The sequence below is a fragment of the Corvus kubaryi genome, unplaced genomic scaffold (genome assembly GCF_017639235.1).
Source record: "Corvus kubaryi isolate FWS band 111438036 unplaced genomic scaffold, C.kubaryi_AGA036_p1.0 37265, whole genome shotgun sequence".
NCBI classification, from domain to species: domain Eukaryota; kingdom Metazoa; phylum Chordata; class Aves; order Passeriformes; family Corvidae; genus Corvus; species Corvus kubaryi.
The window spans coordinates 3,266,405-3,292,077 of NW_024581080.1; the positions used below are offsets into that span (position 1 = coordinate 3,266,405).

The following is a 25,673-nucleotide window of genomic DNA, read 5'->3' on the forward strand; positions in this document are numbered from 1 at the left end:
AGGCTACCACCACAGTGGCAGGGTGCCATGGCCCCTCTGGGGCAGCCCACGGACCAGAAGGACAGGTGGTGGAGGGCAGCACCACCGTGCCCCGTCACGGTGCGCAGCCTCTGCGTGCAGGGGAACACGTGCTGATCGCATGACCTCCTGCGCCAGCTGGCTCTGCTTGCTTCCACCTCAGAGGAGAGCCCCATCTATCAGGGAAGAGCCCCCAGATTCACAGTGGAGCTGCGGCTTTGGGAGGCTGTGAACACAAAGGAGACACAACACAGTGCCTCAGTGCTCTGCTCACCCAGAAGGATCAACTGCAAGAGGCAAAAGACAACACCAGCATTGTGCTTAGAAGTGCACATTCACGCTCTGAGCTCTGCGTGCTGTCTGGGGTCCAGTGAGGAAACACTGACAGCTTCAAGCAACAGGCTGAATGCAAAGAGCTTTTCCAACTCCAGACACTGATAGAAGCCTCTGCTTCTCGGGTCAGGATCGACGACAAGGCAGCAAACCCTTGCAAAATCAAAGCATAGCTCAGCCAGGCTCTGTCACCCATGGGACACACGTGGAGCTCTGAAGATTAAATGGTAAAACTCTACGAGGTCCTGCAGCAAAGGGGCTCCCAAGGTCCCAGCACACCCAGCAGCAGAGACTACAGGCAGAAAGCAAGCAAAAAAGCAAAGCAGAGGTCTCTGTGGGCATGAAGGAGAAGTGTGTTGCATACTCACAGCCACGTCTGGACCGGACCTGCGCTTTCGTGCTGCCATAGTCCGGCACTTCAGCTGAAACCTGAGCCTGGTGTCCCCTCTCTCCCTCCTTGCTTGTCTACTCCCCAGCTTTGAGAGAGCCAGTAAGTTACATTGCATTCTATCTAAAAATACAGGCTCCGTCCTCTCTCCAATGCAGACCCTGCAGGGATCGCCAACTGCTAATGGAATTTGTTCATTTTCTCTCCATTATTGTGTCAGACAGGATATTTAATACCAAGCCACCTCCGGAAAGCAAATGACTGCTGCCAAGCGCAGGGAGGGGGTCAGAGCTGCAGGTACCACCTCGGGAACAGCAGAGGAAAAGCAGCACCAGAGATATGCCCAGGAACCCGGCAACTCACAGGTAACTCCTGCCACGGAGGAGAGGGGTTGGGGTTCCCTCCTGACCCTCTGGATGCTGGGGCCCAGGCCTTGGAAAACATGCCAAGGCTGGAGTGTGTCAGAGGTGCTGCCCTTTTGTTCCCCATGCTCAGCATGTACCTTCCAGAGATGATATACAGAGAGATGCAGGGCATCAGACACCAGCAATCAGACCACACATTCCACCAGAGAAGATGGAATAGCTTGGTTCAAATGGTAAAAGCAAATCCACAGTCATATTGTACTTCTGATGTCAGGCTGCACGATGGGACTGCCTGCCTATTGCTCAGGGCGATTCGCTCCCAGGAAATGGAAGCACGGGCTGGGTCACTGCCATCTCCCGAATTTCAGCAAAAGGGAGCACTGACAGCAAGAAATGCAGAGACCCCGTGAACACAAGCAGATGTGCACATCGAGAAGATACACACACATCCCAGTCAGCACCATCCCAACTCACCCAGAGTGAGTGCATTGCACACATTGCACAGTTAACACCACCCACTAACAAGCACAAAGCGCAGCACAGCCGTGCCCCATGCGCACACAGTCACTCGCTGTGTGCCCCAGAACACACAGCAACTGCTTCCAGATGCAGAAACTGCCTCTGCTGATTTTCCTTTATTTGGAGTTTGCAGAGTTTCTTTCCATTCTCCTTTGCCTTTCTAGCAATTTTACAGGAAGGAGATATTCTGGGGGAGAAAATAAGCTGCCTCACTTGCTGTTGTATACCTCTTGCACTCTCATGTGGCTGCTAAATCCTATATGCAGGTGTCATGCTCTACAGACTTGTGGACATCCCAAGCTGTGAAGAGTCAGAAGGCTGCTGTCAGCAATTCTGCAAGAGAGAAGTCTCAGATCTGGACTTTGTGAAGTGCTCCAAGACCTTCTCAAGTCAAAAACATAGCACAGCACATCATACTGTGCTTCTACTCTCCTTCCCTTTCTTTTCCTTCAGGAAAAATCTTCCTTTGTCTTCTGACAATCTAAATTTTTCCCTTTCCCTCTGCCCTGGTTTCAGAGTAAATTTTTTCTCATGACACCCTCTCCTGGCCCTGAGGAGAGGCTTCTTCTGTTCTTTTTCCCAGGTGTCCTCCTGCTCTCACAGCATTCATGCCACTAGCCTGGAACCACATGAGCCCATTGCATTGTAGCCATGGCCAGGGCAATAAGAAAGGGGAAGTCAAACCAGAGACCCAAGGGCTGCAGTCAAAGGTTCATAAGTCTGCTGTGTCTCTGGCCGTGGTCAGTGTCCTGCTCTAATCTCTTCTGGCAGTGCCTGCTCTCACTCACACCCAGGGAGGAGCTCCCACCAGCTCCTGCTGCTCATCACTGATAACAAAAGGGAGGGTCTCAGCATTGCCTGCTCCTGCTAAAGGTGGCATCGCTTGGCAGGAGCCCACTCTGTATGAGCTGCTAAATGCTGTAAGTAGATGATTCCCAAGTGCAAATGAGTTCAGGGACTTGTGTTGATCTCACAATGTTTTCTGGGACACAAAGACAGTCAAGAAGCAATTCACCACACTATTCCAGCCTGGCACACATGCATCCTGCTGCATTGCCCTCTTTACCCTGTCTGCCCACTTGTCTCTTCAGCCACGTTGACACAGACTCATGGAGCAGCGGACAGAGGAGGTCCAGCAAGGAAACACCTGGAGGCTGGGCAGCACACAGTCACCACAACAACCAAAGAACCCCAGGACTGGCAGTGAGATGTAAGCCTGAATCCTGGCACCAAGCCATGTATTGCTATGGGCATCCTGTCTAGATGCTGTGGAAAGGTCCAACTCACATCTCAGAGGTCATCCAGTTACTTCCAGCTATTAGTGCCAGTGTCCTGGAACCTAAAGTCAGTGCCGCCAGCTGAGGACGTGTGACAAACCCTTGCCAAGGGCAACAGCCCTTGCCATTTGCATGGACATTTCCTTGCTCATGTGGACTTGTGTCCAACAGTGGACATGGTCCTCACCTTTGAGGCATTATTTCCTGCAGAAACATCAAAACCTCTCATCAGTGCAGTGGTTTACTTTTAAGAAACTGCCCAACCTAGGAATTTCTCTGGAGCCCATGCTCATTTGGACCTCTCTGCCTTGCAGATATAAAGTGCACAGGTCTGCAGGTGACAACCTCAGTTCTTTCTCGTCAGATGAGAAGAATTTGTTAGTCCTCAAAACACACTAAAAGAGCTGCTAAGATTAAGAGCAGTTAAAGATAACACATGGGGTGCCCAGAGGATAATCAGGGAAGATCAAGAGATTAAACTCAAAGTGCTCAGAAACAGAAGCCACACTGTATGTCTTACAGGAGCTTTGTCTCCTATCTGTATTAAGAGAAACTGGATGCTCTCAGTGGGCCCTGCAGCAGAAACAAAACCTACTGGCAGGTTTCTGCCTTCTGAGTAGAAGGCAGCATTAAGCAGAGTACAGCATCTCCAGAGAGGGAGGCCACGGTAGCAAGGCCTCAGGCAGTCAGCCAGCAGAACACGGAGAACAGGCAGATACTGCAAACCCAGCAGAAAGAGAAAAGCAAAAGCACTGGGAAAATTCATCTGATGAAAGGATAAATCCAAATGCTTAAATTCTATTCTTTCATCATCCTCACCCCTATCCACATGATTCAAGACAGATAAATTCATATGCCCAAGTTCAATTCTCCCATCATCCTCACCTCTGCCCGCATGACTTAGCACAGGTTTGAGGATCTTAATAGGACTGCTGAGAGTCAAGGCACAAGAGGTCATCTCTGGAAGGCATCTGCCAAGTCAGTTTGTTCTCATTTCATGCACCAGCCTGAGTAAACCCTTCGTCCATGCTCCTTTCTGCTTAGCACAGATTTTACAACAGCCCCAAAGCATGTACCACAGAGGTTGATAGCTGATACACCCAGCAGAGATCCCCAGAGCAGTATGCAAGGGGTAGCTCAACCTTCTCGCAGCAGGTGAATCAGAGCATGCGGGAAGTGAAAGATCTGCTCACATTCCCAAAGGATAGAGCTGGAGAAGAACTTGGCACAACTGGCAAAGGAGAAATCCCAAAGCAGAAGAAGAAGGGAAGGAAGGTCCCTGGCAGATCTGTGGGAAGGGAAGCAACCTGTCATTTAGCCTTTTTACAGCACTGAAGGGAGGGCAAGCTTTCGGGTGCCAGCATCAGACTGGCCTCTCCAACATGCACAATCCTCCACCATTACATAATCATGAGTAATGAGCTTTTGGAAAGCCCATTTTTGTGCACTCTTAACAGGAGAGGTAGTTCTGGACTGTCACTGGTGGTACAGGTCAGGGTCAAGGTTAACTCAGTCCCTGCTGAGCATTTTTGGACACAGATGACATCTGCGTTGCCATTTGCCTCCTTCCTTCCCCGCTCATGGGTCCCCTTTGCTGGCTGCTCCAGCTGGAACAGGTTCAGAACTGTGAGGAGGGCAGATATCACAAACAGCTTAATCTGCACAGAGCAAGGCAGCAAGGAGCTGCCTCTACACAGCAGACTGATCTTTCTGATAAGGATTCCCTGGTGGGCTACAGCCCACAGCTCTGTGAAAGCCTGCAGTGCCTGCCTGCTGCCTAATGGATTTTCTAAGTAACATGTTCAAGATCTTGTTCTGTTATTTGCAAACTATCACTTTCCCTTTGAAGTACAGTGCTGGGTCCAGCAGCAGTGGAGAGTGGAGAGTGAAACAGGGGCTGGTCGAGAGACCTGAACAGGAAAAGGAGACCAGAACATCTTTCCTTTCACACAGAGCCAAAGCGAGGCAAGAATTAACACAGCTACTGCTCCTGCCAGCTGAGGCCACGCACACCCAGGGGAAAGCTGTCACTCTCCTTTGATGTTAGCAGGAGCCTCTGCTCTCTGCATATCCTGAAAAAGAAAAGCTATTTTTACCTCATCAAAAATATATAGACTGTGACTGAAGACAATACATGAGAGCTTTTTGCTCAGGCACTACACCTATTCTAACAACATAACATTTACAGCTGCTGAGAGAGATGCAGCAGCACAGCAACTGCTTTCTCTTACTTTCCTAATGCACTACCTTTTTTGGACCGTGACATGCTTTAGGCAGGTCTGTGCAATAAACACTGGGGAGCTGAGAGGGGTCTAGCAGGCTGCCGGTGCAAGGGGGGAATCAGAGACATGCTCTGAGCCTGCCTGATGTCAGCCTGGGACTATGATACAGCTTCTGGGCCAGCCTTAACCTGCCCTGGGCTCTGTCAGTGCCCTCATGCTCAGGTGAGGTGCTGGAGTCCAGATCATACCGTCAGGGTCTGCCCTGGTGCCCTGTGGAGAAGCTTCCTTTTCTTTCCTAGTGACGCTTATAAACTGCTCCTGATTTCTGCAGTCTGTTCTGACTCATTCCCTACCTCTGCTCCAGCAGGGCTAGTCCACACCTGCTTTGCCTGCCTGCATGAACAAAAGCACTTAGAAGGGGGCTTTCTGCTGGGATCTGCATGCTGGGTGGTATCACAGTACAGTCCTTGTGCTGTGGCTACCATAGATCTATTGTCTTCAGACTTAAGCCAGGCTTGCCTGGCCAGCGCTTGGGGTGCAGTCTCTGGAAGCCATGCAGGGAGGAAAGCATTGACAGAAAAGCACCAGAAGCACAGGCCTGGTAATGTATCTCTGACAGCAGATCCCCGGTGAGGACACGCGAGCAAAGCCATTGCAGCACAGCCACGTGCTCCACAGCAGAGCTAGCGCAGCACTGTGCTGAAAGAGAAACATCATCCTGTGCACCTGTCCCATGGCTCCAGAGGGGTAAAATAAGAGAGGTGATAACACAGGAATCAACATTTACTATTATAATACTGCAAAAAAACCAATACCTGGGGCACCTCCCTTCTCCCAGCAAAGCAGTGGTGAGAAGGACAAAGAAAATACAGCACCAAGGGACCTGGTTTCAATGCCAGGCACTGTCACTGGCCCCAAGGATGACCTTAGGCAAAGTTACCAATGACCTAAGAAGGGCATCAAACCCTTCCTGCCAGTCTGAGGTCCATTTAGCAGCAACTGTTCAGGGAGAAGAGGCATTTTCTTTGGACTGAAGTTCATATTACCAGCCAGAATATACCTAAACTCCCTTGTGCAAACCAGCTAACCTGATTCCTCTCCTCTTTTGCTGCCCATCAAACCCCTGACCATGCCCAAGTACTCACCCTCAGGTAAGGCATGCATGTCATCGCTGCAGAAGGTCAGCTCACCCTGCACAGCCAGGTTCTGCAGCTCTGATCAACCCACTTATGCTGAATGCCGCAGCCAAACCAAGCATGAGCAGGCTGGGAGACGTTTATCAGCAGCAGGACTGCACCCTATCACCACTCACACACCTGACTGCAAGCCAGCACAACAAGAAAGCTCCTGTCTGGAGTCTGGAGATTACGGGTTGTCCCACGTCAGGAGCTTGGGGAGAGTTGCCAGACTGGGCACAGTGTTTAGTCAATGTCATGCCTGAGCCACACTTCATAAACACATCTGTGAACTGTTAATGGGGAGGAGCCCATGTGCATGAACCCTGCTCTTCAAATAATACAAGGGAAGATGAAACTTCAGCAATATAAAGCAAAATGAAACAGCTCTATGGCCAGAACCACACTGTCTCTTGGTCTGTGCCACACAAAGCAGGCTGGGCTGGAGACAGTGAGCAGAAGACTTCAGGTTGTTCACAGGTCCCTGCAGACCTTGGCTGGGCACAGTCCCAAATGGAGGACACCGAGATGGAACTGAAGTGGCAAATGAGGTCTAGCAACAGCAGCTCCAGACTCTTTGTAGGGCCTAGAGCCAACTACAATACAATGAACGCGCCCCTTCCCCCCTTCTACCTGCACAGCAGACTCCTGCTCCAGCATCCCTTCAGGAGATCCTTGCTTGCAGCAAGAAGGCAAGGGGTCCACAGTGGTTGGTGCATGCCCTCTCTGAAAGATACGCAAGGGAGTCACACCAATTGTCCAAAGGAATAGAGCTCCTGGAGACCGCTCCCGTCCCACCCTTTCCTTGTGCTCCAGCTCAGGGTGACCCTGCAGAGTAATGCTCGCCTGGCTGGCAGGAGTCATCCCTCTTGCTAGTGCTTTGCCTATCCCATCTTTATTCCAGATGCTAAACTGGGGCCAGCCTGGCAAAGGACTTGGGGTGCTGCAGGGGAGCCACACAGCTTGGTTTCTATTTCCAGCTACCATTCACCTGGCCCTTTTTGCCAGTTACAGGGTCAAGAAGGCCAAGGTGCTTCCAGCCAGGTGCTGGGGCCAAACCAGTGAATGCGCAGCCATGAAGTGATCACACCTGGAAAGGCCTGGGCAATATACAGATAAATAACAGCTTGTGATATTTGCAGCTTCAGAGAGAAAGAAACTACTGCTCTGCCAGCTGTATCTCTCTAGGGGATTCCTATAAAACAGCCCAGCACACCACCAGAAAAGCTTATATGAGCTGAGAGACAGGAAAAGTAGATGAATAGAACGTGTTAGGATGGCAAAATGCTTTGCATTACATAGAAATTGAGATTTTTATACTGACCAAAGACCAAGTTTAGCATTAGAGCAAAGCAGAGTCCTTACCTCAGTCTAGGGGAAACACCTTCCCTTTGTCCAGAGTCATTCAGCACTTCCTTGGAAGTCTAGATTCCCTCTGATATTTGAAATAGAACAGACTCCACCTTCAGTTCAGGTAGAGCTCAAATTTTTGTTGCCAAAAGGATGGGCACTGCAACTGCTGGCTGGCTGGCACACTATATTTGTTCTAAAAAAAGTGTTGCTGCTCTGAACCTACTGAGTCGGTGTCTATCAGTGCCTCAGATCCTGGTTCCACTCCCCCCAGCCCCATAGCTGCATGTCATGAATGCAAACACGAGTCCACACTCTGACACAGGCCATTACCAGCCAGAGCTCATGAACCGATTCAAAGTTGCTCCCTCAGCATAATGCAAATTTTCTCCAGATCCTGCATCCATCAGGACAGTGTATACACTTGACAAAGCCCTAGCCTGTGCCCTACAATCCAGCTGGGCTTTCCTCCTAGCACACCTCAGGGAAAAGCAGTGTAACGGTGCCCATGAGATTGCCCCCCTCACCCCTCCCATTTTGAGATTCAGTTTAGCTTTGCTTTGTGCAACCTCTGGCACTGGTGACTTTCACAAACCCAGAACAGGAAAACTCAAGCATGGAACAATCCCTGGGGCAGCAAATCCTTTGGCCAATCTCAGACTGGCTCAGTCCTACAGATTTCTGGCAATCCAGTGATACCTCATACCCTCCACAAGGATGGAGAGGGGAGAGGTAAGCCCTGTACACTGCCAGAGGGAACATGGGGCTCACCTTGGCCTCTGGCCCGGGACTCCCTTGTGCACACCCTATGCCCACAGCCACAGCAGGGCACAGGGAAGGAAGGCCTGTGGCGGTGTGCGGAGTAAGAAGCAGCTGTGGTGACTGTGGAGTCTGGAATGGTGACCACATGGTGCTGTGGCAGACACAATAAAATGGAATTGTCCCAGGTCCCCACCACTGAGGCAGAACCTTTCTACCACGGTGCGGAATGAGTATAGTGCCTAAATACAATATGTCTGTGGGTCAGAGCTCCTCTGACAGAGAAATATTATCATTAGGTATGGTCCTGGCAAGTTTGGCCAAGCCAAAAGTTTCTGCTTTCCCACTAAGACCTGGAGTTTTGCCTGCAAACAGCCCTCAGAAACTTTCCCACAGCGCAGAGCTCAGGTTGCTGAGGTATCCTCGGCTGTTGGTGACATCCACATGGGCTGGCAGGTCACAGGCTGCAGCAGACCCATGGATCTTGAGGCAACTGTATGGAGTTCACAGTGTTAATATTACTATCAGTCACATATCTATAGCTCTAGAAGTAAAGGAGATTTCGGAAGCATGAGTAAAGGGGATCCTGTGAGGTGGGAGGTACCTATCTGTTTTCTCCCTTCCCTGAAGACTGGGGAGAACAGAGCACTTTGTCTTGAGTATATAACACACTAAAAACCATTTCTTTCCCAGGCTGTGAAGCTCATGCAGGCTCTACCTATAAGAAAACTGGTCTCTTTGCTCCATTAATTGCTGTCCCTTGTTAATTGTAATTTCCTGAACACTTCCCACTGGTGCCTCTAGTAGATCTCATTCACTCATTACCACCTCACCTGAGGCATCTCCAAAAGTTCCCCCATCTAACTGTAGACAGGTGAGTTGCATGTATCAGTGATGAAAACCCATACCTCAGAGCAACTTGCTTTACTAGCAGTTTGTCACTGTTATCTTGCCTGTTATATCTAACAGGAACATCTTGGCAGTTCTGGAGAAACCAACACTCTGAGCACAACCCTGCCTGAGAAATCAGAGCCCGAGATCTTGAAAAATAACAAATACAACACTAATAAATGAACAGCTTTTAATTCCAAAAGCTCTTTCCATTTTCATGAAAACACCTCAAAAGACAAAGGTCTCAGGCAGTTCCTTAACACTTACCTGTTTCCAGATGCTGAACTGAGATTGTCTGGGTTGCTCATTCTCCAAAATTTTGTTCTCTATCCTCTCCTTAGTGACATCTAAGCATATGATCATCACCGTAAAGGCCTCAGAGACAATGGAAGCTGGACTCAGTGTCATGTTGCACTCACAAAAGCTAACACAGAGTTAAACTGGGGATCTGCAAAGGGACATTATTTACACTGGAAAAAAACAGGAATATTGTCTAAAAAAGAGTAAATTCATGTTGAGGAAAGTGACCAAGAATTACAGCGAATAATACCAAATAACAACCTCTGGGCACCCCTGCGGGCTTTAGGGAATTTTTGCAAGCCAGGGTTCCAGTATTCTCTTAAGTGCTGTTCCCTGGATGCTATAATATTTATCATACCCACATGAAAACTAGTTTCTCCCTCTGCTATCCTGAGACAGCTCCTGGGATGAGGCTCAGCATCCCTGGTGACTCAGTGCCGCTGCATTCTGGGTTCACATCTGAGATGAAAACATTGAATTCCAACAGCAACTGCAGTCAGGGGTGAAGAGAAGCTCTGTGAGAAATTTAGAAGGCAGAGCAGAGGTCTCTGAAGAGAACTACTCCTTCAGCTACAAAGAGTTTTGTTTTTTCAAGATACAGAGTTCTGCCTCTGACCTTTGGAGAAACTCTTCAGCTGTGTGATGATGTAGCTGTGAAGGAACGCAAGGCTCCTTCCTCGGTTTTGGTATCTGCCATGTAACCAGAGAAGTGACTGCCCAGCACCAGGCACTTGCTGGCTGCTGCCAGTCTGTCCTCAGCTGTTCTTCCTTTCATTTAAGGGAATGAGGAGTGTAATGTGTGCAGCAGAGAACCTTACACACACTACCTTGGAGAAGAGTAAATAGTGTAAGACTATTTAATGTTTTGAGGAAGCTGTATGTGCCTTTGCCCAGGGAAGGAAACACAGCCCTTCCTGAAGTCAGCCACTTGAGAAATGATGCCAGGATGAGTCCAGGGCTGCAGTCACTGAAGGGAGCAGCTCCTCCCTGAGCACTTGCAGTACCCTCCTGGTGCAAGGACATGGATACACACGGGTTCACCTTACTCCAGCATGTCCCCTTTCTCCTTAGAGAGGAAAATGCTCCCTGTGCTCCTGCTGAGGCTCCCAGGACCAGCCAGGCTCCCAGGTTCCAGTCAGCAAGCTGTTATCTCAGGAAATGTCAATGTAGTTTAAAAGCTGAGTCAACAACAGAAGCTGAATAATTTAAATGTTTAGCAATTCTGCTACTGCTGCCCAGCCATGGATAACAGCAGGTACACAGAAAAACAGCGGCGCTGTCAGGCCACTTCTTCCTGTTGGGAGAGAGCAGCAGTGATGCAGGCATAAATAAATGGATAAGGATGCTCTGCAGAGCTGAGATAGATGCTGCAGCTCAGAGCAGGCAGCCCACAGAACATAATACACCTGAGGCTTTGCTTTCCTGTGGTGTTTGTGGCTTCTGGCATGGTGTTTTGTGACTTCACAGGAAGTCCATAGGTGCCACTGGTGCCTTACTTCTCTTACAGGTGATGCTCAGTTTCCAAAGTGCTGGAATCATCAGCCATGAGCAACAGAGTGAGAAGTCCATCTGCTCTTCACCTTTCCATCTGAGGAGGAGCTGTGCAATGTGATGTGGTGGGAGGGGGACAAAGATTTGCTGTACACAAATATTCCAACCCTTGCTCTCTAGCTGCCTCTCCATCTCCTTTGTTGTTGGGGGGACAGAGGGGAAGCCAATTTACAGGTACTTCTCTCCAAATCAGTCTAAAAACCGGCACGCAGAAGCACAGAACAAATGAAAAGAAACCCAATGGACTGTGTTTGCGAAGCTCAGCAGCTATTAGAAATAAGAAATCTCTTCCTGTCATAGCCCTGATCTAAGAAACCATTTTGTGGTCATTTATCAGTTCAGAACTATCTAATCTGTGAGATTCCCAAAGGAAATTCAGAAATACAAATTTAATAGATCTTCTTAAGATTGTATTTCTTGAACTGTGCACTGTTGCACGATTTTGGCATGATTTTGGAGATGAAGCAGACTGCTCTCTTACTCCAAGAGATAGCTGCCTTGTACCAGCACAATCACAATTTAGTTCTTGGAGAGGAAGCAGTCTGAGCCCCAAACCAAGATGTTTCAGCAGCCTTTTGCCCCTCCCTGCACACATATTGAGCAGAGACACAGCTTCATAGCATGTGCCTCTCTGGCATCTTGCCACAACTTATCAAGTGTTCTTTTTACTCATCATTTGAACAAGCCAGGCAACACAACTGAAAATGTCATCACACTGATTTATCTTATTTATACTTATTCAAGCATAAAAACTCAGAAAGTCAGATTCTCAGAGTGAAGACATGAAAGAGATGCAGAGCTCCCAAAGGAAAGGAATATTCATGTCCCATTGTTTATGCTATGGCTTTGTACTGTGCTATCCTGGCTGCAAAGAAGATATCTGCACAGATAAAATTGTTCAGCCTCTGCATCCAGCTCTCTTATCCAGTGGACCAGAACACATCTCACCTACTGTTTGACCTCTTTTGAAGACCAGGCAGTTCTGGGGGCAAAAAGCATCACCTAACTCAGCCTGAATCTGAAAATCCCCGGTTCTGGGAACTCAGAATTTGGCATTATGCCCACAATATGGGCCAAGGGCAGATCACTTCTTAATTACTGATCATGGTGCAGATTTCAGCTTTCATTCAGACAGGCACCAATCTGAAAGATGTAATAAGACTCTTCTCAGGCTGCAGTTAATCCACCCCAGCTATTGATCCTGTTGGATCCACTGGTCCTGCTGTAACTGCAAGATTACAGATAACTGAGAGACCCCTAAAATGTTATGCCTGTTTGGGAATCTCAGAACCAAGAGATTTCCAGTACTTGGCTGCAGTGCATGCCTGGAGGCAGCAGGGACTGACCTCCTGTGAGAAAAGATGAATGCACAGTCCCACCTGGCAGGCTGCACTCTGCTCCTCTTGGAAAGAAGTCTGCTTTGCTCCTGAGCATTAAGCCAGAGAGCCAGAACTCAGATCTTGCCCCACACTTTCAGTGTACCTTTATTCTCAGCCACCCAGTCTCTGAGGTCTGCACTGTACCTAAATACCACAGTCTGCACTAACATGATCTTGCTCTGTCATGTTCAGGCAGTTTGGAAAAATATTTTCTCCTGTAGTATGCAGAGGACAACAGCACTGAGATCACAAGTCTGAGGGTTGTCTATTGCTGTGACAGCACAAGGAATAGGCAGGGTGCTCAGAATTACCTGCTTTCCTTCATCAAACCACCCATCTGTCTCAAGTGCATATCTCCACTCACACACCACCCCCCACTCCCCCTCTCCCACAAAGGACATCTGCTATGTGCATGTCCAAGTAAGTCACACACGTGCTTGTCCCCTCAGCAGATATTGGCTGGAGATGCTAGAGTCACCCAAATGAGTAATGTTCACAGAACAGCAATGAATTTCCAGGGGCCATTTTACAGCACACAAGGAGGAGGATGCGGCATTTTGCCCAGGACGCACAGCTTGACAGACTCACCGTGAGGATCAACAGCAGCCCCTTGACTGTGCTGCTCTAGCACACTACCCAACCAGACCAATATCATATTTTCACAGTGTTTAAAGCTCAGCTTTATGTTCACTCCTGGAAATCCACCGTATCCAGCATATCTGGAGCTGAAGGGGGATGGAAGAGGCATCTGAGGCCAACATCCCAAGGGTAGGCTCACTGAAGCAGTTTTGGGCTCCTACAGAGACAACGCTTGAAGCAGGGCTCCGTGCTCAGCTCCCTGGAGAGCCAGCAGAGAGAAACGAGCACATCTAAGGGTACAATTCAGCTGACCTACTTCCACATGTGGCATAGCACGGGAAGGATCCCCTCCTCCTCTCCCAGACTGGAGGGAGCTGAGGTGAGCAGTTCAGACGCAGAGGTCTGCACCACCCCTGGGCGGGGGCAGGCCATCCCCTCACAGAGCATGGTGCCCACAATGGCAGTGATGTGAGAAGAGCAGCCCCATTCTGCCCAACACACCCAGCAGCAAAATCCCATCCCAGAAACATCCAAATCCTCTCAGCTACTGTTGCCATGGTAACGCCAGAGCCAGGATACACCAGCCTTTGATGTTCAGATCTGCTCAAAGCGTGCAAAATGTTTAAAGTGTGAAAAATGCCATTTGGAAGCTGGGGAGCTGCGTGGAAGAGCACCTGGCTGCCCTGAAGAGGGAAGGCCCTCCAGGGAGAAAGTATTAATGATGTCCAGCACCACTTCATCTTCTTCCACAGCCCATCACTACCAGCACGCTGCTGTTTCTGTGCCCCAGCTCACCCACTTAAGGGAGTTTAATATTTAAGGTCAGACAAGTGCTATTTCACAGCGTTATTTGGGTTATTAATAAAAAAAAAAAAAAATCCCCCTTCCCCTAATGATAAAAAATAGGATGCTGGTACTCCATGTTATCAGTGCTGGGAGCCGAGCCCCGTGAGAGTGCTGGCCCCAGAGCCGTTAATGGGGAATTGGTAAGGGATGAACAGCTAGAACAGCCAGCAGAGCCAAGTAAGATGCAGCACAACGCAGTCCCTATCTTCTCTTGCATCCCAGCAGAGAGGAGGAAGTAATTCCATGTGACACACAAGTTGTGCCAACCACAGGAGGAGCTGGCTGCCTGATCCTCTCTCCAGCAGCGCACAGAGATCCCCTGCATGGCAAGGACACCTCTGAGCTTATGACTGCACAATTGCTTACCTTACAAAATTAACATTCTTGTAGCATTTAGCACTATGATTCCCTGAGGATTTGCAAAAAACCAGTGCTGTCAGTGCCAGGAAATGCTTGACACCGACCCTGCATCCACCTACCTTACTGAGCCGCGAGGTCAGGGTGGTTCAGTACAAGCCAAGAAGCTCTGAAGTGTGGGGGCAGAGAGGAAGACTTGAAATATCTGAGGGAACTTACTTTACAATATGAAACACAGAAACCTGAAGTAGTTTCCTACTTCAGAGAGTAGTCTCTCTTCTACATAGAGAACATGTGTCCTGCATTCTGTCATTCCCACCACTTTCATTTTAAGATTCAGCCTACTCCACAGCTGCAAAGTTTCCTTGTATTCTTTTGCCCTCTTGCTAAACTAGTGATCCCATATGCAGAGTAAGAGGAGGTAGCCTTCAGCAGACCACAGAAATGCTACAGAGAACTCCAGGAGGTGGGGAAACAAGGGGCTCCAAAGAAACAGAATGCAATTACCTAAGAAAGATTTTTGCTGAACAGAAGAGTCAATCCACCCACACAAACACTTTGTTGTGAAAAGTATCACAGCATCTTTGACAGCAACTATAGAGGATGCTCACAAAGCAGTTCAACCTAAAACTTTAGATCTCCTCCTCTTAACTTCTTGAGGGAGCCTACGTATCTGCTTTACAGATTAAGACTACTAAGGCTGTGCTTGTCTGTGAATGGAATTAAACAGTAAAGAAATCCTATTATTTCCTCTTTTGGCTCCTTCAAGTTCTTTTCAACAGAAAAGACGAGCCATTTTCACCTGCCAGCAGGCAGATATTGAGAAACCATTTTGGCTTGGATGCCCACTGTGGCAGATATGTGAGAGTACCAGTTCTATTACAGCTGCTTTGCTGTGTTACCTGTTGACCATGGTTTGGAACACGGGCCTGCTGGAAGCCTCCAGCATTTTACTCTGTCCTCCTACTTTATTGCAACCCTTAGTGCCTCTTCAGAGGCATAACATCCTCCAAACATGTTTGCATGCATGTTTATTCATGCTGGTCTTTAAAAACATAGCCAAAATTAGGTCCTTGTTTTCATGGTTGGGCACTTAAAGAGATTCCTTGATTCTTTGTTGTTTCATGGCACCTCCCAGTCAGATCGCTGGCATGTCATATACTTCTTTTAACTTAAATGTAAAAATTATATATATCTATTTTCCTGGCACCCTTTGTCATTAAAAAAGCCTAATATTATCCCAGCAACCTGCTGGCAAAGCTTGGCAGTAAACAGCAGACAGCTTGAGGCTGGAGAGCTGACTGCAGCAGCTGCAGCTCCAGAAAGAGGACAAAAATCATGTTACTTGCTTCATTTGTGGTGTTTGTTTATTTCTCCAGAAATCTCCAAAGAACAGTAAAGGAAACTCTGAAGCCTCTTCCTCTTCTGATCTTTTTTCTTTTCTTTTTCTCAGTGTTTTACAGCAGGTTCTTACTGTCAAGAACAAACTACAGGTTCATAGCTTATTACTGTGCACTTTCTCCAGGGAAAATGCTGCATTTATTCCTAACAAAACAGACAAAAAACACACCACCTCTGCAGAGACAAAAAGTCTGTTCAGACTAAAGCTCTCAATAAGCAATGTCCCTTCTCAGTGATGAACCTTACCTCCAAGTTTCATGAGGAAGTTGCATCACTACTGCAGTTGTGAGCAGAGTCTCTCAATCAGCTGCTCCAAGTGTCTTCACAGTTTTCTTAGCTCCAAGGCATGACTTTAAAGCAAAGTGAATTAGTGAAAGATGTCAGCTCCTCTTCCCAAATATCTGCAATTTACTCACAGTGTCTGTCTATACAGGAAAGGCAGAATAAATGTCCCTCGCTGACCCTCTGCTGAAGATGATGGTGGTGCCACGCACTGTGCAGAGAGGCCCTGTAGGCAAGTGCTGCTGATCCCTGTGAAATGTTGTCAGAAGACAGCAAATGCTGTTGCCTCACATTTGGAATGGAAAGAAGGTGTTTTCTCTATGCCTTATTGAACTGCTGCTGACCTTGGAGGACTTCCTGGACAGGTCTGAGAAGCAAATCTCACCACTGGCAGGGATGAGTTCACAAGTTTTGAAAGCAGTTTTGCTGATACAGTACTGGTGGGCAACAGATATTTTATACTCTTGCCCTGTGATACTGCAGCTCCTCTTACTGCAACCTCAGCTCCACAGCCATTTGACGGCAGGCTGACAGGAAGCATTTTTTCCCAGTCCTCACAGAAAGGGGGTCAGCCTGCTGACCACCGTGCTGCTCTTGAACAGGAGCACATTGCTATGCATCAGTGCAGTGGCACGTCCAAGCTGCGTGTAAAGAGAGCTGCCATGCCATGCTCCACTGAGCAATTCTTGCTTGGACCAAACCTACTGTCACTGTGAGCTAAGGTGATTCTGCCAGGAAAAGAGCTGAAGAATGAAAAAGCATAGAAAATTAAAGCCTTCAGGACAAATACTGATCCCACGCAGGCATCTTCTAGAGCTGAAAGCTCCCCGTGCCATAGCCAGTGTCCCACAGATGCAACTTCTCTTTCAGCATTAAAGATGGGAAGAACTAAAACACTCCCCACTGCAGTAAAGGCAACTCTAACATCAAAAGCCAATTCAGTAAGATTTACCTTTCTTAGAACTCTCTGGCACACCACCTCCTTCTAGTCCACTCCCTGTTCCCACTGTCAGCCTGAGTACTTTCATTCACCACAAGGGAAATGGAGAGGCGAAATAAATAAAAAACCACTCCAAAATAAGAGAAACTCCACACAGAGATTCACAAGTCAAGAACAAGGGATTATTAATGTTTAGCATCTTATTTAAGGACATACTATTTACTATTATAATCAAATCCATGGAAAGCATTTACAGTAGAATATTATTGATTCAAACATCAGTTTGAGAACCTACAAGACGTATGCATATGGTTATAGCACACAGTAAAAGCTCACACTTCAGTCATCAGCAGAGTGATGACTGTGAATCAACACAGCTGATTTCTAGTCAGACCAAAAAAAGACCTTTTACTCTTTTGCTCCATATTCAGATAAATGGAATAAAGAGCTTGGTACACAGACAAGTGTATTGTTAAAGCTGAACCTGTGTTTCACTCACCCCACACCTGTCACACCCACCAAACAGCACACTCTTACAGTATTTATCTTATTCTTTGATTGGTGTTGTAATGAGCAAGTCCTAGAAAAGACACAATGCTCCTCATTCCAGGCATGGCATCAATGAAGGAACTAAATGGACTCAATACACAGCATTTCCTGCAGAGTATCTGGACACCTTAGTTTGCTGGAGAAATGACACTGTAAGAAGGTGACAATATTTATTAATCCTTTGCAGAAACTATCACACTGGTTAAAAAATCAAACATAGTTTATATTCTCCGAAGGGTTTCATCATGCTGTTCCCTGCATTTCCCATTTAAAAGTTCCAACATAGGCACATGAATGCACCCCACAAACCCTGCAAAGTCCTGTCACCACAGTGTAGTGAAGGACCATAGCCTTCACTTCTGCTTGCTGTCTTTCTGGAGTACGTTTTCTCTTGAACAGGAATCTTCCTGGTGGCCTGGCCACACAGGCACAAACATGCGCGCGCACACTCTCTCCTTCCTTCCTCATCTCTGCACAAATATAGAAACCTCGTCTGTTTTCTAAATGCTCTCCTGCTGCTGCATTCTCTCCTTCTGCCTCCCAAGACACTTCAGTGAATACCTGCTGCTTTGTCTCTGCTATAGATTTTTCACTGAGGATGTAACATTTTGAAGCCATAGATTTAACACAGTCCCCTACACTTGCAGCCCCTACACAGAGATGTATGGCTCTGGCTTAACATTTCACCCAGTCAGCAAAATCTGGTTTGCAAATAGGAAGGGAGCTTGAATTTTTTGCTGCTGCTTGCAGAGTTGAGGTTCAAAACATGACATAATCAGCTGTGGAAGAAAATTGAGAATTTTCGGATGGTTCTGTCATGCTGCGAAGTGGCCTTAGAGGGAGAAGGTGCCAGAAACTTCCCTGTACCTAGGAAGCTGCCCTCTGCTCATCAAAGGTTTTAACAAAACCATCTGGCCTATTCAATCCAGAGCTAACGCTTTCAGAACCTACCCTCATGGCATTTTGAGAGCTGGGGTTAGGACTGCAAGAAAGATGTAAGTAGGCCAGGGAACCCAGAAATATCTACCATCCTTAATCCATCCTTTCATCACACCACCAGTGATGCTGCACCTTTCCAGACCACCACAGAGAGGTTACATTTCTGAAGAACCTTGACACACATAGACAATTAAAACAAATTAGCATAATTTAGACTAAACTTCTAATTTTAGTACTCTGTAAATCTGCTTTCCTTTGAGCTCAGATCTACCTTGCTGCACCTCAGCTTCACCACAGTGCAGGTGGCTTTCTACGGTGGGTAGACTAAGCCCACCAGGCTACCATGTGCAGGACTTTTACGGAGACACCGTCCTTCGTGATCACCCTCCTGAAAGCATTTACTCAGGGTTCATCCCTGCATTCAGCCAGTGGCCTCCTGGCGCAGACGTCCTGGCCAAGGTGCCAGGCTCAGGGGACAGGGCACAGCTTGAAATAACTTGCTCCTGAAACAGATTTCTGAATGCTACAAGGTTTCAGATACTGCTCACCTCATTTCAGCACAGCGGGCTCACCAAGCACATTCAGATGCTGTTATTACCTGAATAATTTAAGAGCCTGCAGAGCAGCAGTGCAGAACAGCACCAACATCCCCCCAGTGCCTTCTCCCACCAGCGAATCCCTGCAGAAGTGGATTCTGCTCCTACCCAACATCCCCCACATCCAGATGCCCATATTCCACTCCTGTTCACCCCACCCCATCACGGGGAAAGGAGACAAAGCAGCTCTTGTGCTCTGAGACTCTGCAGGCGGCATGGTCCTTTCTCCTGCTGATGAGCTCCAGCTTGCAGGTAAGATACCAGCACAGCTCCCAGCAGCTACTGAAGACCCAGGTGGCTGACAGCCAGCCACGTCACCTCTCTGGCAGGAGCTACTGCCACTGAATGCAAGAATCTCAGTAGCCTAATTCAGTGGTGGTACGGTGGCCAGATATCCATGGGAGCAGGACACAGTGGAGCTCAGAAGTCCAGTTATCATGAGGATGTTCTGAGCCATCTGCAGCTGGGTCTGCTGAAATCCTTTGCCCTCCTTCTGTTCATCATTCTTTTCTCTGCATCCTCTCAAAACCCAGTGCAAGCTGAAGGCTGCTGCAAAGTAACAGCCATTTGAAAGGATGCAGGGGAGCAGAGAGAACAGACCCAGTGGCTGCTCCTTGGCAGCACTCCAGCAGCGATTTCTCACCCCAGTTTCTCATGTGCTTATTGCATAATTCTGACAGAGGTGTCTTGATTTTCTACCTCAGAATCCTTAGCTCAGACCACCCTGATACACCCTATCAGTGAACAGTCATTGAGTGACCTCTTTTGCTTGTCCCACAACAAGCACAAGCATGGTCACCCTATATGACTGTTCAACTGTCCTTCTAAGGAATCATCTGCAATTGCTCCTCTGTCTGATTGAGTTTGTGGCTGTTGGTCCAAACCCTTCCTGACTTGATCTAGTTACCACATGACCTAGCTTCCTAAGGATGGAAAAATTCATCCATGTAAAAGCATTCTCATCAGCATCCTCCATGTCGCCGCAATCATCTCAGTGCTGCCTCTGCCAAGTCACCTCACACACCTCAGCTTGGAGTTTCTTCTGACAGTTGTTATCAGCCATTTAATTGCCCACATTTATCCCTTATCCATGCTAGAATATAGGAAGGGGGTCACTTGATCCTCTGTCCTCCCTTAGCCCTTTCCCACCATTTCTCTCCAGCTGGAGGAAAAGCTCTCTGCCAAATGGAAGAGCTCCTGCCAAATGGAAACACCTTGCTCTTGCTGTCCCACATAATTCAAACCCACTCTCACAAATTTCCTGTCTCCCCTTTCCAAAGCACCCTCCCAACCTCTCCTGGCAGGATGTATTTCAGTGTGTAATCTTGAGCACTAAAACATTTCCTGCTGCAGCATGCAGAAGCAGTACTGCACTAAGGATGGGTGCCAGACTGTGCTGTGGAGATCCATGAGCCTTCAGGCTGGTCTGCATGCTGTTTCCAGGAAACTATCAACTAGAAAAAAGCCAAGGAGTTTTATGCAGGGAGTTTCTTATTAGGAAGCACTTACGATTCAAGAATGCATTGTGGGAGATGCTCTACAAATCCATAACAAGAGACTGTCTTACCCTTGAACACTTGAGAGACAAAGAAAGTAGGCAGAAGCAGAAAGAGAAAAGAGGTTCGTTCCTCACTGTATCCTCCCTGCCCGCCCCCATCAGGAAAAAAAAAGTAAAAAAAAGTTTAAAAAGAAAGTGGTAAATTCAGGCAGCTTTGCTCATTTGTTCTTTAGATGCCCAAGCAAAGTTTGTTCTGAATGTTCCCAGAGGATGTATTGCATCTTTCATACTAATAATTTAAACACTGATAGGAATCATCATAAGAATTTCCCTTCAAGCTTTTGGTTGGATTGCTATTTAATACTGTAGCCCCGGTTATGCTGCACACAGACAGAGTATCCTCTCTCATGTGCACTTGATGAGTTCTTTGGACATTATTGGCACTGCTGCTGTTATTCAAGTCCTCTTGCTATTTGCTGCACAGAATTCTTGTCATAGACATTTTAGAGGTTCCAGCCTCCTGCTCCATGGATCCTGTATGCCCACTGAGAAGCACAGCTGGAATCTGCATCTTTGGAGAGAGGCAGATGAAGGTGTCTGCCCCTGTTTATGCTTGACTATATATTTGGCTGAATTTAGTACCAGAATAAGTACACTTCAATAGGAAGAAAGATTTTCATAGAAGTACTAACTTTTATTTATTAGTCTCAGTCAAAGCACGTCAGGTTACAATGCCACCAGCCATCGATTGTGGGTACAGCTCACCTGGTACAGCTGCAAGTTGCTTGTACATGTATGTTTGAGACAAAGGGCAATCCAAGTCCTCTGGGCCCCAGTTTGGGGGTTGGACGGTTTGGGCGTTTGGGCCCTTTCTAAGAATCCATTTGGTGAGCTCTGCCAACACTTCCAGATTTCCTGGCAAGGGATTTGGTCTGTTTTCTATCTTTAATACATAACTACAATAAGTCACATGCAACTCAAAAAGGACTCAATAACTGTGTTCATATAACAAGCTAGAGAGCTGCCTCATAAACAGCATTGGAACATTTTTTTTCCACAATGTGTTTTGCTGTTGCCCACTGACCCTGGCAAAGACAGGACTGTGTCTTTGAAGTGCTCTGCATGACTTCCCAGTGAGGGCTTCCTGCCGAGGTAGCCTTACCACATCTGCAGGGAAAGGAAGGAAGTGCTCTTGACTATGACTGCCTCTCAAAACCACAAAAAAGAGACATATAGCTGCATCCAAAGCACAGGTATCGTTCCTGTCAATCACTACTTCCCTGTCAGTGCAGATGGCCACATCAGAAACTCCACATGCAGCGCTGCAGCAATGACAGAATGGCTCTGGTCCCCTGTAAACTGCCCATCTAAGGAAAATGCACAAAGATTTGAAGCTAGGATCCTGCAGCAGGAACAGCAAGAAGCCAACCCAGATGACGCTTGGCAGATTCTCTAATGGCAGTGAACTTCTGTTAATTCACACTCTCGTTTGCTCACGTCTGCTCTCTGTCACACCTCCTGTCTGCAGGGCATCCTCAGAAGTCATTAACACATCATGCCACAGCCCTGGTAAGTCCTCACAGTTCAGCACTTGCACGAAATGTGGGAACACACAGGACTCTTGAACGTTTGCTCTCTGGGGTCATCCTAAGACTGAGACAACCTCCAGCCACCCTGCAGAACACACAGAGCAGAAACACTCTTCAGGACATGCCTGGCTGTTTCATGTGACAGCTCCACCCAAAGCACAAGTATGCCTGGGCTGGACAGGGAGCACAGATGAGTGACAAGATACTGTTCCTTAAACCCTTGATGCAGCCCCTGTCAAATGAAAGCTCAGCTGTCATCATCCTGAGTTACAAAGGCTGGGTGCAGGGAATAATGGAGGAGTGACAAGGTTATACGTCTGGACCGTCCTTGTGCCAAGAGACAAACAAGAGGTACAGAGCACAAAAATGGACAGTACAAGATCAATCAGGTTATCGTTACATGCACTTAATACAAAACCCAAGAAATTGCTATGGAAACTGGAAAGCAACAAATACAATCATGGTCCAAGGAGAAGGTTTTTGGGCTACACAGCATTAAATAACAGAACTCACTGACTCCAAGTATCACAGAATACAAGGTTCTTGCAGGATACAACCGTGCTGTTCATGGGACACATACAACCACACAAAAATTCCAGGAAATGCTAAAGGATACTAAACTGAAGACATAACAGCTCATAACAGCAGCTCACATGGCATGGGATGAGAAGAAATTTCTTCTGAGGTCGTCATCTCCTTCATTCTGGCCATCTTCTCTGCTTTATGTCACGCTAGGACTTCCCTGGATCATAGGTCATGCCTCTACTAACTTTCACTGCAGCTATGCTTGGTGGGCTCAACCAGAAAGACAAGACACTGATACCCTGCACTGTACAAACATCAAGTGAATGAACAGTCTCTGCCCCAAAGAGCCTGTGTCTGCTTTACAAAGCAAGATACAGCTGGAAGGCACTGGCAGAGGAAGAGAAGGAGCCAATGACACCACAGTGATTTCAGTATATTCCAGCAGCCGGTGCAAGGGCCTTTGGCATGGACACGACACGAGTCCCATGCAGGCTCACAGGGCACTAAAAGACACTGACCTAACACAAATCAAATCCCCACAACTGCTGCAGCAAAACAGAATGAGAAATTCCAATACATCCTGGTACGCCTCTGCTTGGCCCCGAGGAGACTTGTACAGGAAAAGCACTATCACTAGAGACACTGAGGCTTTGGGGCAGGGGCTAACAAGAGAGAGCTGGCCCAATAGAAGAATGACCTGATTTGGTGGTTCTTCACATAAGATCCCCTTTACAGCCCTCTGGCAATGTGAGAGGCAAGTTGCTCCATCAGCTTCCAGTACAAGTACTGCAGGGAACAGTCCTGGACCTGCAGGCACCGAGCAATTATTATCACTGGAGAAGGAGGCATCTGACACGACAGTGTGGCAGCTGAATGACCCCCATATCCAACTCCCCAGCTGCTGCCTGCACACCTCACATCTGTCCTGATGTGTCCACTGATCTCCCCCTGATGAGCTGCTCTCTGTGGACACAGACCTCTCCAGGTTGTCCCGGCCTAGCTTTAAGAAAAGCAAGACTCCTCAGTACTCTCAGGGCCCAGCTACTAAGACGCTCCAACAGCAAAGCTCTGCTGTGAAGCTCCTGCTCACAGAGGCACATGGAAGTCTCCAGCTCTTTGGGTAAAGGCAGAGGAGGAGCCCACCTAAGAATTCCTGTGTCATAACCTCCTATCAGATATACCCTTGATTATCCTTGGTTTCACCTCTCTCCTCACTGCCTTTCTGCACTGGTGCATAGCACATATACCCTCAGACCCTCCTGTGAGAAGAACATTCAGATTCAAGAGGTCTTCAAGGGGCAGCAAAGCTATCTTAGCAACATGCCCACTCCTGCAGGAAGCTGGAAGCAAGAAAAATCTGGCAGTGACTTTCCAGAGAGGAGCTACAGCTCGAAACAGCTGGCAGACCCCAGGCTCCAGCATGTTGGTGTCAGCAGAAGGGACAGACACTTCTTCATTGCCCCTGATCCTCCTCACCTGCTGCCAGCAAGGAAAGATGACCCACGTCCCATGCACAAATATAGCCTGCCCCCAGGAGCAGCAGAGCCCACAGTCCTCTGCACAAACACGCCTTCTCTGTTAGGGGTCTGCTCCCGCTATGCCCTGGTTTCAGTATTCTGGTGCAGATTAAGCAAGGGAGAGAGTGGATATCAACACTAGTCCTTCACGAGAGAAACGGGTGGGGGTCTCTTGTCCCTTAGCTCTGAACGCAAAAAGCGATTGTGGGAAATGGAAGGAAGCTAGAAACCAGCAATTTTATCTTAGAGATCAAATCTGTTACTGGGCTGAGTGAGTCTATTAAGCTGCCTTGATAAACCCCCCACTTCCCTTTCCCCTTCATTAGGCTTCTTTATATCCGTGCTCCCTCCCTCCCCCCACTCCCTGCAAGCTGTCAGGGTAAACAGCAGATTTCTGGTCCCAAAAGTTGTCCTCTGTTTGACAGACTGTTTCTTGTGCTGACTGCACACAGGTTTGTACAGAGACTAGGCTGCCCCTCTGTCATTCTCTCCCCACCCTCCAACACCCCCCAAACACAAACAGCACTCACTGTCACAACCACACCTGGATATAGGGCTGCTCGCCCCAATGCCACTGACCTTTTTCTTCCGGTCCCGAGAACGGTTCCTGCGCTTGCGGTTGGATTCTTCCTTCTCTTTCTGCTCCTGCAGAGCCTGAGCCTCAATATCTTTGATTTTCTTCAGCTGCTTAGCTGCTTGAGCCATGGCTGGTCAGACTGCAGTCCCCTCCAGAGCTCACACCTGCACTTTCTGGGCAGCACCCTCCGACTCCTGGCCAAGGAAGTATGTTCCCCTCACTCAAATGCTGTCGACCCAGATGAGCATGAAAGCAGTAACGAGAGGAAAATTGAAAGCAGTCAGTAAGCCCCAAAGGACAGCCAATGTCTCCACGTAGTTGCTAGATGCAGTTTGGGACACCTTTAGAAACCGTTAATAATCCCAAATCCAGCTGTTCCAGAGGTTCTATGCACCATTGCAGCAGCCCCTGACTGCGCTGGCACATCATGCAGAAGCCTTCTTGTGGGACAGGACACTGGATTGGTGCTCTCTCCCTCACTGTTTCTCCTGCAGTATGCGAAGAGATGCAGGCAGTCAGCCACAGGAAGGAAAATAACTCCCAGCAATTAATGCATGATGACAATAGAGAAGCAGTGAAAAAGGAGGCCGATGCATTTCATCCGACTCCTGAGTTCTCTGTAGCAATGCCTAAAGAACAGTAACCTGCACGTATTCAGTCAGGGGCTTTACCACTGCAGTGCTGCTGAGGCAGGCACATATTCCAGTCTCTCCAATTTTCTTCCTCCCAGTCAGTCTCTGTGCAGCAGCTGCATCACTCACTCACTCTCTGGGTTACGATTCCATCTTCTTTCAAGGGGAGCAGTAGGGAATGGCTGCATCGGTTAGCAGGCAGGCAGCATCTCTGCTCAGAAAACAGCCAATACTGCAAAGGATGTGCCAAGTACTGGAGCAAAGTGCAGCTTAGCAGCATCCTTTCCTCCTCGCATCTCTCCACTGAGTGAGCAGCAAG

At 48.0% G+C, this 25,673-nt stretch overlaps 1 protein-coding gene across 13 annotated transcripts in view; it reads right to left on the reverse strand.

Annotated features, from left to right (window-relative positions):
- Positions 1–25,673, reverse strand: part of ANK1 (ankyrin 1) — a 55,766-nt gene extending 30,093 nt beyond the window's left edge. For 4 of the 13 annotated variants that reach the window (XM_042024960.1, XM_042024955.1, XM_042024956.1 and 1 more), the window contains exons 1-2: positions 24,725–25,671; positions 6,931–7,023 (exon numbers count right to left, since the gene is read on the reverse strand). In XM_042024960.1, coding sequence (XP_041880894.1) covers positions 6,931–7,023; positions 24,725–24,850 — 219 coding nt within the window. In that variant the 5' untranslated portion in view covers positions 24,851–25,671. Of the gene's footprint in view, positions 1–6,267; positions 6,382–6,930; positions 7,024–24,724 lie in introns of those variants that run through there. The other 9 variants (XM_042024962.1, XM_042024959.1, XM_042024954.1 and 6 more) reach the window with 7 other exon arrangements.